The following is a 16,258-nucleotide window of genomic DNA, read 5'->3' as shown; positions in this document are numbered from 1 at the left end:
CTTTTCTTCTTCTTTATTTATCAATGGTTATTCTTTTATCTGTTCTAATATATTTCACTTTATTTTAATAAATATAATTTATAACAATATAGGGATTTCTCTTTTTGTGTCCACTTTTCAAAATACCGATTTTACCCTTTAAATATAATAATTTATTAAATTTTTAAAAATTGACCGTTACTTTTACAAATTTTTTATAAAATCAGATGTCTCTGCTTCTTCTCTTCTTCTTTATTTATTAATAATTATTTTTTTATCTGTTCTGATATATTTCACTTTATTTTTAATAAATATAATTTTAATATATATATATATATATTAATTTAATAATATTATAATATTATTACTTACTAATATAATATCACGCATATTTAAAAAATCATAAACATTCACATGGGCGATAATATGGGCGATAATGTGGGCTAAAGAGTATAACCGTTGCCTCTTTCTTAAAGACAACATTGTGAAAAATCTATTTTCCCTCCACAAATTTTCACATTTCGTGCGTTTCTTTTCCATTCCCCTCTACCCTATGAATTTTGTTCACATCGCCGTGTCTCCCTTGAATCACCACTGCACCGCCCCACTTCGTCTCCCTCTCAGGGCACAACCCCCTTCTCCATCTACCTATCAAACCAGCGCACCACTTCCACTGAGTTTTGTGCCTCCCTGTCAACACCATCGTGCGTCTCCTTCTCTACATCAGAGGTGAAGTTCGTGAATAGTGAATAAAGGTTAGTATCTTATTCTCCAACCTACGAATTTTAGGGTTTTCTGTTGTTTTGGTTCATTCGCTTAATTTGATTTTATTGCTTTCCATATTGTGTCCAATATTTTGGGGTTTAGGTTTTATTTTCTTATCGGAGTAAGATTTGGTGAATCGGGTATTGTTAATAGGTGCCCTTTGCTGGTCTTAAGATTTTTTCCCGCATAGGCTTTCTTCGATCTTCAGGTTGTTTCGTCAATTTGATTCACATTCTTATCCTATATATATATATATATATATATATATATATATATATATATATATATATATTATGTTTTCTATTAATTTTAAATTTAATTTCTATTTTGATATACATTTCTTTTTTTCTTTATGTCCGTGATTGCAAAACTATCCATTCTAGTGTTGTAAGAACAGATAAATTTGTTAAAATGAAATTTAAAAATACATGAAAATAATTTAGTCATTTCATATTTGGAGTGCAAGAAGAGAGAGCTCCCTCTTCTTGGTGTGGACATAAGGGCGGCGCATCGTAAAGGTCCGTGGACTTATTGATTCCTGCAGCTATTTGTTTGCTGTGAAGATCGCAATCTAGGGTTAGTTAGAGAACCCCGCAGCCTGGGAATTTCAAGATCAACTTCTGTTCACCTGATTCTGATCGTCATTGTGTCGATCTTGATGTGTTATTGGCTATTCTCACTCGTTCCAGTTATGGAATGAGATCTTTAATTGATTCAACACTCACAAAGACAAGGGCTTGTATACTCAGAACCGAACTTCACAATGTCAAAATAGGTATCGTGCATCTCAATGTAATTTTCAATTCTGCTTACTTAAAATCCATTGGTGATCCTGTTAAAAGGCTTGAAATTGAAAAAAATTATATATATAGAATAGGGCTTAATTTGCTGTTGTTTCTTACTCTTTTTTTCAATTGTGGCATCCTAGACTCCTATTTGTTCAAAGAAGGATGATATAGTTGTCTTCTGACAATGCTATGTGCAAACAGTAAGGAATGTAGTTAGGGATGTTAGTTTGATGGCATGTTCTAGGGGGTTGGGAGCATGTCAACTTGTGTGCACCCTATTTGATGTTGTGAGTCAGAGGTGGATATTGTGTCTAAGTCAAATTCATCACCCCAATATGTCAGTGGGAATGGTGCCTCTACAAAAATTATAAAAAGTGATGGTTCTAGGGATTTCATAGGGGTTTGGGGATATCAGCTTCGACCTATGAACCTTCCTATGTGGTAGGTTTCATATTCTGTGGTACAGAGAAGGATTTGGAGATGGGTCACACTTGGGAGAGAAAGGTGGTGGTGAGAGTGAACAGAGGCCAGATTCTAAGACAATGATGGCAGTTCAAGGAGTAAGTGTAGCAATGCATAGCGGTAGCATGTCTGCTTTGATTACTGTCATTGGATACCATCAAGACAGGGTGGGAAGTCTTGGACTGAATGGTGTTTTCCTCTTCTTAGCTATAATGTCACTAGGTAGCTTCAACATATGCTCTAGTCTTAGTAGGCACTAAAGCACTTCTTGTACTATTGAGACTACCCACCACTGACAATACAAGATGTGTTTCGTCTACTAGAGGCTTTGTGGATGTTAGATGGTCCAGGAAACGTGATGAAAAACCATCAAGCCACAACACATTATGAATATAGAGACAGATGACCTATCTTGGTCTCTTAAAATTTGGATTTCCTATCCTCTTCCTTGAAAGTTGGCCTAACCTCTCTCAAGAACACTCATCCTCTTCCACTTCCATCAAGCTTCCACATCCATCTTCATCATTCCTCCAATTGAAAGAGTCTCACCTTGGAGCAACTCCATCATTAGTAAACCAATCTTTATAGTTAAAATATGGTTCGGTGCTAGGTATCGGGTAGGATTGTCATAGTTTTATAAAATGTATTTTGGTTTTATTTCTAGCCATTGTAGGACATCTTAAAATATTCCCGTCATGCCAAGACTATATATCTTCCATTGGCCCAACATTTAAGGCTGGATAGACTCTAAAATCATATTAGAAATGAATTGGGCTTAAGCCCAAAAAATGTGGGAGCATTATCCAAGTCTTATAAGGAGTGTTTTTTCACTCTATTCCTAATTGACATGAGATATCTTAATATAGGATACTAAAGGGCAGTGGAAGAGTAGTGTTAGATGCACATAGTTGGAATATTTTTATATACTGCTGACTATCTTGACTTTCTTCTTTTTTATGCTATATGTTCATGTAAATCACCCGAAGGTTGTTTACTCATTTCATATTTATTGCTTCGTCAGTGACTCACATACCAACATATACTTGTTCATTTGGGTGCATTTGTAGTTATTTATTTTGTACCAACTAACTGGATTTCACCTGCAAGATTTATTTTGTGTCAACTGGTCTCATATTCATCAGCTACTAGATTGTTTTGGGAAGTGAAGTATACTATAAGAAAAATTAAGTGTATTTAATACAGTTCTGTTTCGAAAAATTTTTGTTGAAGACAATATAGAACAAAATACAGTTAGACCCCTAGCCAAGTTATGATTTGTGCACTATGTTAACGCACCATAGTGGTTATTCCGGAAGACAAAAGTTGTATTTTGGATTGTATATTTCGGAATACAAAGATTATATTCCAGAATACAAAATAAAAAATGCATAATCCGGAATTTGTATTTAGGAAAAAGATTGGCGTTAGAGGTTTAGGAAAAAGATTGGCGTTAGAGGTGGAAGAACTGGAGGTGGGGAAAGAGGTTACGTGTAATGACCCAAATTAGCATATAATACTACTAATTTAAATAATTACGTAATTAGTAATCAGCAGTACATAAGTGTAAATCTATATATCATGTATTCACAATCCTGCAAAAGATGGGTTAAATTTAAAAAAATATAAAATTTCATATTAATGAGAAGTACATAAGTGTAAATTTATATATGTACATAATCCTCCAAAAGATGAGTTAAATTTAAAAAAATATTAAATTTTATATCGATGAGGAACTGTGGAATACTAAAGTATATAAATATATACATGTGTTCTTACTATTAGTAAGCTATCCATCTCATTATTGATCCCAATGCCACTTGCATTTTTCCTCTACCCCTGTATAATATACGATCATCGCATGTGGAAATCATATCCCCAACATTACAGGGTAAGCTAGTGAACATTAACAATACTACATATACATCAACATCATCAATAAAGATTCAACAACAACAATCAATACTCATCAATACATATTCAGAGCAACAAAAGGAAAAAAAGAGGGAGAGAGCAGGGGATCAGCGACAGCAAAGCAACATCATCTTGAACACTTAGCGTAAACTGAGGTTGGTATGAACTGATGTTGGGTTGGTATATTGTCTATGGCATGTACTGGTGTTGTGTATATTGTTTATATGTTAAATTGTTCATTATGCTTGAAATTCGTTGCTTCCTTCTTCCAATCTCCCGTCACCATGTCCACCATAAGTGTGTTATTTGAATCTCGCACACACCTACAGGAGGTCCAAACCAGAACCCAAACACACTTCACAAACGGTTATATCACAAACGGTTATACTTTGTAGAACGCGTCTTCACCCGCTTACTCACTCGCCATCATCTTTGTCTCCCACCTGCGCAAAAATCAGAACCACACCCATTCTTCACCATCAATATAAACCACCCATTACCTTTGTTACAACCCCATCTCTGCGACTCAACATCACACCGGACCGGAATCTGTAATAGCACTAAAGACCCACGTTTCAGTCTTCCCCAATCACAGACTTCCAATCGAAACAGAGAAGAGAGAAGATCGCCGGCGGCTTTAACGACAGCGGCTCTAGTCCTCGACCTCGCAGATTAGAGGAGAGGACGCACCCCCTGTTCGCACCAGCGGCGCCGACGTTTCCCTCGACGGTGGCGGCGAGGTGGTGCGACGCGAAGCGATCGCGACGGGCTGGCAGCGGATGAACGCGCGGAGCTTCGACCGGGAAGAAATCCTCGCGCAGAAGGGGGAGTGGGCGCCGTAGGCGACGCGCGTCGGTCGCGACGGTGGCGGCGTTCACGGTGGAGGTTGCAGGCGTTGCGTCGGCGTTGATCTCTCGGAGTTGCGTTCCGGTGCGTGAATGAAAGCAAGGTGGTTGAGCCACCGAGAGGGAGGACGACCCCCCGGCGTCGATTAGCGTCGCCGGCAACCAGTCGCGGGGCGGCGTGGTGGAGCAGAGGTGAGGGCGGTGTGTTGGTAGGCAGGCGTGGTCATGAGTCGTGCGAGGGTCGAGAGAGATAGAGAGGGGCGCGGCCTTTGTTTTGGAACAGTTAGGGTTTAGGTTTAGCTTCACCATACACATTTCACGTTGGGCCGATCAGCCCACCTCCTTTCTTACACTCACTTTTTTAATATTCTCACCCTCCCGCTCTTGTGTATTGTTGGATCTGTTTTCTCCACGCACCCTTTTTTTTTAATCTCTGCACCGCCTTTAGTTTATGTTTTGCTGCTGTATACTTTTCTCTGCGCATCCCTATTATCTGCTAGCATCACACCTCTTTTTTTGGACTGGTTTGCTACCTGCTGCACCCCATGTCCACTAACTCTACCACCCATTTGTGTTTTATTTTATTTTATTTTATTTTATTTTATTTTATTTTATTTTTGTTGTTGTTTGTTTTGTTTCACCTGTTGCACCTCCATTTATTAATCCATGCATACACCCATATCCCTTGTTTGTTTTTGGACCTCTTATTGTGTTTGTTTTGTGCACCCCCTTTAATCACTCATATACCCTCATATTTTGTTTTCCACTTTCACCCTTCTTAATTAAATTATTTCTTTTTATTTATTTATTTATTTGTTTATTTGTTTATTTATTTTTATTATTATTATTTATTTATTTTCGTTATTTATTTATCATTTTTTTATTCCTAGAAAACCAAATATTTAAAAATTATTAAAAATTACAAAAAAAAAAATCTAAAAAAAAAAACCAAAAATAATTTTCTTTTTCTTTATTGTGTCTTTCCGGTCGCTTGCACCGCGTGACACTCATTTTCTAAAAATACCAAAAATAGTGTTCTTTCCCTTTTAGTGTCTGTCCGACCGCTCGCGTCGTGTGACACACATTTTCAAGTAATCCAAAAAAAACAAAAAAAAATATAAAATTTTAAAAATACAAAAATATCAATATTTTCAAACAAATAGTCTTTTTAAAGAACTACGTAACCCTGATTTCTCATTTTTAATGAGAATACGTAGGACCAAGGTCAATCCTTGTCGGGACCAAGGTCAATCCTTGTCGGGCCCAAGAAAATAAAAAAATATTTTTGTTTCTTTTTAGCATTTTTGCCTTATTATTTTCGGGAAATATTAATATTTTGAAAATCACATCAACTTTGCGTTTTTAATTAAAGGTACCGCCCTTGGGCAGGCGCTGTAGGGTGTTAACACCTTCCCTACGCGAAACCGACTCCCGTATCCAAAATCTGGTTTTTCGCAGACTTGTCTTATTCTTTATGGTTTTCCATAATTTTCCAGAATAACTATGGTGGCGACTCCAAATCTCTTTTCAAACTCGTTTTCTTTTTTGGTTCGTCGTCCAGTCGCGGTCCCGGTTGCGACACATCTTTAATAAACATATGAAACTAAATTGAAAGGGCTACATGGAAATTGCATTTGCACACGAGCCATTTTCGTCTGCAGTTGGAATGGTGATAAAATTGAATTCAACTTAATGAATCATTGCCATGTGAAGACAATAAATTGAATCTTAAAAGTGAAACTTAAATAAAAATGTTTTTATGGTGCATATATATAAAAATAGTCCACAATTTCTAAGATGTGGAACCGTGTGAGAAAGAAATTATGGTTGCCATAAAAGAATGATAAAAAGGAAGTAGTGGAAGAAGCAGAATCATCAATTATTTTACAACATTGCACGACACTGGTTGAGTTCAGAGAAAAAGAACGAGAGGTGCGCGTTGGTGGGGGATAGGAGATCAATTTCTGAAAAGCATGAGTATTTGAGTTGGATTTGAGTGATCAGAGATCAGAAATATGGTTGTGTGCATGTAGGCGGAAGAAGAAGAAATGATAACGTGGTGCAAAACTCTTTTATTTTTGTCTTACTTCTTTTATTATTTTATTGCTATCATTTATTATTTTCACAAAGTATAAAATTCTAAGTAAGAGTAAAACTAATTGAGGTGTGTATATGAAAAACATAGGTGTCTGAAATAAAAATAAAATGCCAAACCAATATAGAGGTGCAAAGCATTAGTAATGGGAGGTGTAGGAAATCAAAGCTGGTCCAGGCCCACACAGTCTCTTTTCTTCCTTCATCACTCACACGAGGGGCTTCCCCTTCCCCATCTTCATCACATGAGGGTAATTGGAGCAACACCAACCCAGGCACACGCCACCATCCACTCTGTCAGAGCCACACTGACGTGACTGGAGTTGCTTCTTAAATTGCTGCTTACGCACACCAAAACGGGAGCCACTGCGGATTTTCTTCTCCTTCCAAATCTCGGGCGATACCCCCAATCGGCTAGCCATGTGACTCCAGACTACCGTCGCGCCATGGTTATCGCACACCATACTTCCACTGCGCCACTCTGATCTCCTCCTCCTCTCTTCTCAGCCCCCTTTTGTTGCTGATTTCTAGGTATTGTATGAATATTGATGGATAAACACCAGAGAACTGTTTGATGATGTATGGATGTTGTAATTGGTGATGAGGAAAACTGTTTGGTGTATCTGTTACTCTTTGTTTTCAGGGATTTGAATTTCTCTCGTTTGTTGTTTTTCGAGTCCGAGTCCGACTATGGTTCAGTCGTTAACTGCATTGTGGTATCCTTGTTTGCTTTGTTCCCCATCTCATTTGTGTTCATTGAAAGCTCACTGCAAATTCCGTTAGAGCTTTATAGTCAATCACATGTAACATTCCTCCTGTTAGAGGCCTTGAGCTTTTCTTAATCACTTTTTTAGTGCTCATGCTTGAAATTATAAGATTCATATCAATTCAAGCAATATATAAACCTCAGATTTAAATAAAATTAAGAATAAGAACGAACTGTGTTACTTGGGGGAGAGCGGCAGCCTTGCAGTCCTCAATTTCGTTATAGGGGGAGAACGCGGGGAGGGTGTCGGTTTTCAGAGATCAGAACTAGCTATTCACTCTTCACGTATCTGCAGGATTAAAGTATTAGTTATAATTTCAAGGGACAAAGAGTCAAAGACCTATCCTCAACTAACTTTTAACATATGTATTGTTACACATCTGTTTATACATACTAACATAATATTTTTCTAGGCCCCTATGATTTCTTCATTGCAACTTTTACTTTACCATGTATAGTCATTGTGATAGATCTAACTTTCATCTGTAGGCCCCCAAGTGAAGATTTAATGAACGGTGCTTCAGCGTCAGGTAACTTAAGGGCAGCTTTCTCCCATTGCGTACAGCAAGTGCGAAGTTATGATTATCATCACTATCTTTGCCTCCTGGAGCTGCCTCCGGCCATGCGGAAAGCTGCATTTGCATTCCGTGCCTTGAATGTTGAAACAGCTAGAGCTATGGATATTGCTTCAGATCCCAGGATTGGCCTTATGCGTCTTGTCTGGTGGCAGGAAGCCATAGACAAAATGTTTGCCAATAAATTGATTGAACACCCAACAGCACAGGCGCTGTCATCTGTGATAGCTGAGACCAGACTCAGCAAGATATGGTTGAAACGATCCGTTGAGGCTCGGATCAATGATGCAAGAAGAGAGGTTACTGACATGCCAGAAACTATTGGAGAGTTGGAGAAATACGCCGAGGACACTGTCTCAACCATGCTGTACCTGACACTTCAAGCAGGTGGTATAAAGTCTACTGCAGCTGATCATGCAGCCTCACATATCGGCAAGGCCAGTGGCATTCTCTTGCTCCTCAAATCACTGCCCTACCATGCATCTCGCAACCGACATTTTTCGTACATCCCAACTGCAATAGCATCCAAGCATGGGCTAATAGTTAAGCAAGAAAATGGGGAAGAGAGGTGGGTGGATTCTCGTGAGGGTCTTTGTGATGCCGTTTATGATATGGCATCAGTGGCCAATGCACACTTAGAAAAGGCTCGGAAGTTAGCTGCAAGTGTGCCTGCTGAGGCTCTTCCAGTGCTCCTTCCAGCAGTGCCTTCTCAGGTTCTTTTGGATTCCTTAAGAAAGGTCCAATTTGATGTGTTTGATCCAAGACTCACAGGAGGGGTGCTGGGAATACCACCTTTGTGGTACCATCTCAAACTCAAGTGGACTTCATGGAGAAGGAAATACTAACCTGACCAAGCTTTAGTGAGTACACAGGCAGATTTTTTTCCTCTGTTTCTTGATGAGTTTATGTTTATGCCTTTTCATTCTGCACAGAATAAAATTGTGTACTCGTCCCTTCCTTACGGAAAGGTTAATACGTTTTGTTTTACAGTTAGTTTTAGAAATGTAATTTGAGTTGCACAAATTAAGATGCTTTTTCTTGTTAGTATATTTTCTTTAAAGTGGTTTGGGATACAAATACTTCAAAATCAGTTTTGTTTTGTATAACACAGTTTGTTCTTTGAACAGGAATTAGGGACTAACTCAAATCTATTTAAACATGCAAGAAGATTGAACTCCTGGTAATATGTTTTGATAACAAGGTTATTTATTTATCAATCGTACTGCTTTATAATGATCTTTAATGTGTTCTGGACATAGTAATAATAATTTACAATTCTAATCAAAGGTAACTAACTCATCGTTTCTGAAAAAATGTAGATTGTATTGAGGAAGATTCGTCAGTTTCTATCCATGGAACCTAAAAAATAGATTCAAGCAAAGTCTCGTTCCGACAAAATACATGCATCAGCTTATTTCATATCAGTAGTTTGTTAATTACTCTTCTTTGATGTTGTTATGTTATGTTTACTTAAGAATGGGATAATGGATAACTAGTGATACTAGTTGGAATTTTTAGAGAGAGAAAAAGACCACTGTTTTAGTAGAGAAAGAAAAAGAAAAATTGATTTTTTTTGTGTTCGAACTATTTATCCAAAAGTAGAAAGAAAGATATGGGAGGAGATTCTTAAAAAAGTGTATCTATGTTTGGTGGATGTGAGTACTCCAAAACTATGATATTCTAAAAATGCCAAAAAGAAAACCTCCTATGCTTAAAGATTATTGGCGTGTTGTTATGATTGTTGATGTACGGTCAGCATTCTTAGTATTGAGAAAATTAAACATTTATTAATTTGAACTTTAAATTTGACTGGAAAACGAGAATGGGAAGTTTTTGAAGCAACAACTAAATTGAGATAGTAGAGAATATTTCCTTAAATGTAATTTTTAAAATATAAAAATTAATATTTTCTGGACCTGTTGTATTCATGGGTGTAGTTCCAGACACCTTTTGAGGACAATAGGAACGATCGCGACGTATGAAAATGAATAACTGTAGCAATTATATACTTGGCTTAAAAATGATATCTTCTCGTTGATATTACATTATTAGGAATCCCTTTATATATTTAATGTAGTTAAATTATGTTTTCAATTGAACTGATGGTCTCTTCAATATAGCGGTATCTTTGTTTAAAAAATTATGGAATCTCCCTATTTTTTTGTTGCATTCTCAAGTCTTTAAATTTTTGAAGTTGTATTTTTACAGTATACCAATTCGTTAACTAACACTGAGCCATTTTTTATTAAGATAATGACACTAAGTTCTATTGTACCCTACATTACTAAATCAAGTTCTTTCTTTCTTGTACCAACAGTTAAGAATTGTTTTCCCCACTTGCTGCATGAAAAATTAAATCACAATATTCTGATAAAAATCGAGTAGATAAAGTTTGTAATACGAATACTCTTACACATTTTGGAAGTGTTTGTTGTTTTTACGCATTTTGAAAGTGTTTGTTATTTTTACGCATCTTGAAAGTGTTTGTTATTTTTTGTAGGTTTATCGAACGAGAATATGTACATACATATCGTAATAAGATATTTAGATATTTACCATTTAAGATATTTAAATTTCAAATTCAGACAGATAATTTCTTTTGTTTAAATTCCTTTAATTTTGAACTTATTCAACTTACATTTGTATATTTTATTTAATTTTATAGGTTAATATTTTATCCAACAAAGAATATGTTACGTATACGTGGTAACATGGTAATAGAGATGGCAAATAAACCCGTCCCCGTGGGTATTGCCCGAACTCGTCCCCGTTTTGACGGGGAATCCCCGCATTGACTGGGTATGGGTATGGGTATGGGGAATCCCCGACTTTTTCAATTGGGTATGGGGATGGGTATGGGGATGTACATATCCCCGCCATATTACCCGTCCCCGTTTAAATTATTAAAATATTACTAATTAATTAAATAACCACATATATATATATATATATATATATTATTTTTTATTTATTCTAATTATTTGGGTTGTCATGAAACTCATTTGCATTTCAATTATATTTTTCATCTTATCATAATCTTTATGTAATTATGTTCAAAATATGTATGTTAATTAAAAAAATTTATATCTCACATTTGAATATTTCTATTATTTTTTAATATTTTTATTTAATGTATATTTTTCTTTCACATGAAAATGTTTAATACTCTCAATTAAGTATTTAATAGCACAAACATTTCGTTTACTAGGTAATATAAAAAAAATCATTTACTTATTATTCTTATTATTAGTTTTTGTTTCATTTGAATAACTTTTTTATTTCACTAAAACATTTTTTGTTATTTCTCAACTATTGAGTATATATGTTGATATTTGAAAAGTTTTCTTGGATCTATAAGATATTTTTTAACTTATCATACCCTTAATTATACATTTATTTTCTTTTGTGCGATTTCTTTCAATAGTCTCTTAAATTGTTTGTAAACATTTGTTAACTTTTTAATATTTTTATTTCTTGTTTATTTTCATTATGTATAATACTATTTCGATATATTTTATTTAATTATTTTTTATTTTTTAACTCATTATCAATCATACTGTAATTTTTTCACTATAATTATATAAATAAATTTTATTTACTACAATATAAAAATTTAATGTAATTGTCATTAATATTTTTTTATCACCATCCAACATAATTGAAGTTCAAAAGATACAAGATCTATGTTAAAATTTTATTATTATGATTATTATTTGTTCTTTGTATCATTTTGATTAAGTATGTATTATAACTTTTATTAGTGTATAAAAAAGAGATTCATTAGAATTTAAAATATTGAAGTAAACAAACATTTAAAATATATTTTAATTTGAATATTTGTTTCCTTTTATATTTTTTTAAAAGTATTTTTAAATTTCATCAACTAGGTTTCATTAATGTTTGCAAATTTAATAAATGTGTTGGTTCTCATGAAATTTTATTTGGTATTATAATCTAAAATGTAAATAATTATAATTTATTTTAAACTTTTATTATGATTATTATTTGTTCTTTGTATCATTTTGATCAAATGATGTATTATAACTTTTATTAGTATATAAAAAAGATATTCATTAGAATTTAAAAGATTGAAGTAAACAAAAATTTAAAATATATTTTAATTTGAATATTTGTTTTTCGCTTATACTTTTTAAAAAATATTTTTAAATATTATCAACTAGGTTTCATTAATGTTTGTAAATTTAATAAATGTGTTGGTTCTCATGAAACTTTATTTGGTATTATAATCTAAAATGTAAATAATTATAATTTATTTTAAACTTTTATTATGATTATTATTTGTTCTTTGTATCATTTTGATCAAATGATGTATTATAACTTTTATTAGTGTATAAAAAGATATTTATTAGAATTTAAAAGATTGAAGTAAACAAACATTTAAAATATCAATTATGTTCTTTGTATCATTTTGATCAAATGATGTATTATAACTTTTATTAGTGTATAAAAAAAGATTTATTAGAATTTAAAAGATTGAAGTAAACAAACATTTAAAATATATTTTAATTTGAATATTTGTTTTTCTTTTATATTTTTTTAAAAATATTTTTAAATTTTATCAATTATGTTTCATTAATATTTGCAAATTTAATAATTGTTTTAGTTCTCATGAAATTTTATTTGGTATTATTATATAAAATGTAAACAATTATAATTTATTTTAAAGTATTTGATATGGAAGAAACAAATCATTCTAATATTGAATATTTGATAATATTATGTTTCCTTTATCATAACAATTTTATTATTTTATAAAAATTAATTAAAATTAATATTGAAGTAGTAAGAAAATGGGTATGGGTATGGGTACGAGATTATACCCGTTACCCGGTGGGGATGGGGATGGGTCAAAAGTTTAATACCCGTTGGGTTTGGGTATGGGGATGGGGATGAATTTTTTTTACGGGGATGGGTATGGGATAGCGAAACCCGTGCCCGCCCCGCCCCGTTGCCATCCCTACATGGTAATAATATTTGCCATTCAAGAGATTTAAATTTCAAATTCATACAGATCTTTTTTGTTTAAATTTCTCTAATTTTGAATTTATTAAACTTAAATTTGTATGTTTTATTTATAATTTACAAATAATAAATAATTAAATTTAAATTCGAATTCCCTTAAAGAATATGATAAATGTATAAATAATAATAATAATAATAATAATAATAATAATAATAATAATAATAATAATAAAGGATTAAGACTAAGATTTTGAGGTGAGATAAATCTTTAGAAAATGTGTAATATTGTATTTGTCATTGTCCTCGTGTAATCACACTCTCCTATTTGTTGAATTAATTTGATAATCCTAATAATAGTTTTGCCTAGGTTAAATAATCATTTGTTACTTTATTGTGATTAATTTAAACTCGTTTGTTAATAGTAATTGGATAAACCTAATAGTTTTTAACTAGGTTAAATATTTTTAAGAAATAATCTTAATGTTTTACAAATAGCTTAACAATCCACTCTTAATGATAATATGGTTAGTAAGAAATAAAATTCTATATCTATAAACATAAGGTTAATCATGTGGTAGTTTCTGGATAAAGTTATTAATTTTAAATTTAATTTCTATTTTGATATACATTTATTTTTTCTTTATGTCCGTGATTGCAAAACTATCCATTCTAGTGTTGTAAGAACTGATAAATTTGTTAAAATGAAATTTAAAAATACATGAAAATAATTTAGTCATTTCATATTTGGAGTGCAAGAAGAGAGAGCTCCCTCTTCTTGGTGTGGAGATAAGGGCGGCGCATCGTAAAGGTCCGTGGGCTTATCGATTCCTGGAGCTATTTGTTTGCTGTGAAGATGGCAATCTAGGGTTAGTTAGAGAACCCCGCAGCCTGGGAATTTCAAGATCAACTTCTGTTCACCTGATTCTGATCGTCACTGTGTCGATCTTGATGTGTTATTGGCTATTCTCACTCGTTCCAGTTATGGAATGGGATCTTTAATTGATTCAACACTCACAAAGACAAGGGCTTGTATACTCAGAACCGAACTTCACAATGTCAAAATAGGTATCGTGCATCTCACTGTAATTTTCGATTCTGCTTGCTTAAAATCCATTGGTGATCCTGTTAAAAAGCTTGAAATTGAAAAAATTATATATATATATATATATATATATATATATATATATATATATATATATATATATATATAATAGGGCTTAATTTGGTGTTGTTTCTTACTCTTTTTTTCAATTATGCCATCCTAGACTCCTATTTGTTCAAAGAAGGATGATATAGTTGTCTTCTGACAATGCTATGTGCAAACAGTAAGGAATGTAGTTAGGGATGTTAGTTTGATGGCATGTTCTAGGGGGTTGGGAGCATGTCAACTTGTGTGCACCTTATTTGATGTTGTGAGTCAGAGGTGGATGGTGTGTCTAAGTTTTTGGCAGGATAATGACCTTAGATGTTTGAAGGCTAACCTTGTGAGTGGTAGGGTCAAACCCATTGACAATGGCTCTGTAGAAAAGTAGGGTGAAACCCATTGACAATGGCTCTGTAAAAAAGTAAAGACCACCACAAGTGCAAGCATCCAGTGAATCCGACTGATTATATGTATCCGGATAATCGTGTCTTTAAGTCTTAGTGTTTTGCTTATCGGTCATTATATTTTTGGTTTATTTATGTATCTTGGACTTTTAAATTGTATGCAATTGTATGATAAAACATTTTTTCACTCTAGCTTACCCTTTCTACTTGCTTGTGTGTTCTGTGTGTGGTTTTCTTCTTTTGTGATGATCATTAATTTATTGATGTGAGCAGATGTGGAAGCCCCTAGTGTTCATCAGGGTGATGGAAATTCCACTGTGTAGCCCGACTTGTGGTTGGATCTCATTCCTTCATGTACCGCCTGTAGGCACTATTACAAAGGTGTTTGGTCAATTGTCAGACTTTTACTTTTTGTTTTATTATATGCATCGTAGTGTGCCTTAGTTTTCTTTCTGGTATGTTTGGATGATCATAAGATCCTTATACTTTAAGCCTCGTGTCCTTTTGATATTTAATTTATGTAATGTTTTATTTAAATGAATTTATCTATTAAAATGGGACGTTACACATGGTGGTTAAGTAACTAATGCAGTTGTTAAATTATGATTTTTTAATCCAAAATTAAAAATATATCATAATTTTATATCATAACTTCGTACTTTAAATTTTGTACTCCTAAATCTTGTTAGAGTCGAATTTCAATCCACTTCATAGTTAAAACTATCGAAATATATTTTATAATTTTATATTTTGTAAATTTCAATCGTGTTTGTTTATTGATCGGTACAATAATGTTGACGAATCACATATAATTCGATAAAAATATAAAAGTATAAAAATATATTTCAATAGTTAAAACTATTACGTGAATTGCAATTCAACTTTAACACATTAATCAGATTTGAGGTACAAAGTCTAAGAGTAAAATTTAGGATACAAATTTAGTTGAAAAAAATTTACTTTAAATTTAAGTCGTACAAATATATATTATTGATAGTGATAAAATTAAACGATACTTATTATTGATGTCTTATAAAATCATAAAAATTTAAAATTATAAAATTTTAAGGACTTAAGTGAAATAGTAGAGAATTATTACCAAATAGTAGAGAATTCAAAAAACTATTAACAAAATAGTAGAGAATTGAAAAAAGTTATTACCAAAATAGTGGAGAATTAAAAAAATTATTACCAAACAGTATAGAAATAAAAAATTGCTGGTTCTAAATATATGATGGTCCAAATGTTTTATCCTTAAATGCTTAATTAATAACTCACAATCCCCTCTTAACCTCTTAATGATAGCATGGTTATAGAAATGAAATTTTATATTTATAAAAATAAATAACAGAATGATAAAAGTAAAATAAGTGTAAAAATTTAGAATTTAGATTATCTAATGAACTTCTTGTACTGTTCCTTTATATATTTAAAACACATACAAATACATTAATTTTGGCATTTTAGAATACATTACAGTTCTTCTAATATTATTAATATTAAAGACATTAAAACAGACACCAAAATATTAGATAATTCATA

General features: G+C 32.8%; 1 protein-coding gene across 6 annotated transcripts; it reads left to right on the top strand.

Moving 5' to 3' along the window:
- Positions 1 to 481: 481 nt before the first annotated feature.
- LOC114168542 (NADH dehydrogenase (ubiquinone) complex I, assembly factor 6-like) lies at positions 482 to 9,906 on the top strand. 6 transcript variants are annotated; one of them, XR_003600693.1, is made up of 4 exons: positions 7,387 to 7,976; positions 8,100 to 9,045; positions 9,313 to 9,365; positions 9,505 to 9,906. XR_003600693.1 is itself a non-coding variant. In XM_028053410.1 (3 exons), the coding sequence occupies exon 3, from the start codon at positions 8,119 to 8,121 to the stop codon at positions 9,028 to 9,030; it is 912 nt and encodes a 303-aa protein (XP_027909211.1). In that variant the 5' UTR covers positions 482 to 734; positions 1,214 to 1,519; positions 8,100 to 8,118; the 3' UTR covers positions 9,031 to 9,272. The 6 variants fall into 6 exon arrangements, 5 of the variants coding, with proteins under 5 accessions (XP_027909211.1, XP_027909210.1, XP_027909209.1 ...); XM_028053410.1 differs by lacking the exons at positions 7,387 to 7,976; positions 9,313 to 9,365; positions 9,505 to 9,906 and adding exons at positions 482 to 734; positions 1,214 to 1,519 and having other exon boundaries at positions 8,100 to 9,272; XM_028053409.1 differs by lacking the exons at positions 7,387 to 7,976; positions 9,313 to 9,365; positions 9,505 to 9,906 and adding an exon at positions 482 to 734 and having other exon boundaries at positions 8,100 to 9,272.
- The last annotated feature ends 6,352 nt before the right edge of the window (positions 9,907 to 16,258 follow it).

The sequence above is a fragment of the Vigna unguiculata genome, chromosome 11 (assembly GCF_004118075.2).
Source record: "Vigna unguiculata cultivar IT97K-499-35 chromosome 11, ASM411807v1, whole genome shotgun sequence".
NCBI classification, from domain to species: Eukaryota; Viridiplantae; Streptophyta; class Magnoliopsida; order Fabales; family Fabaceae; genus Vigna; species Vigna unguiculata.
The sequence above is the reverse complement of the archived record's forward strand: the minus strand, read 5'-3'. Positions and strand labels throughout refer to the sequence as shown.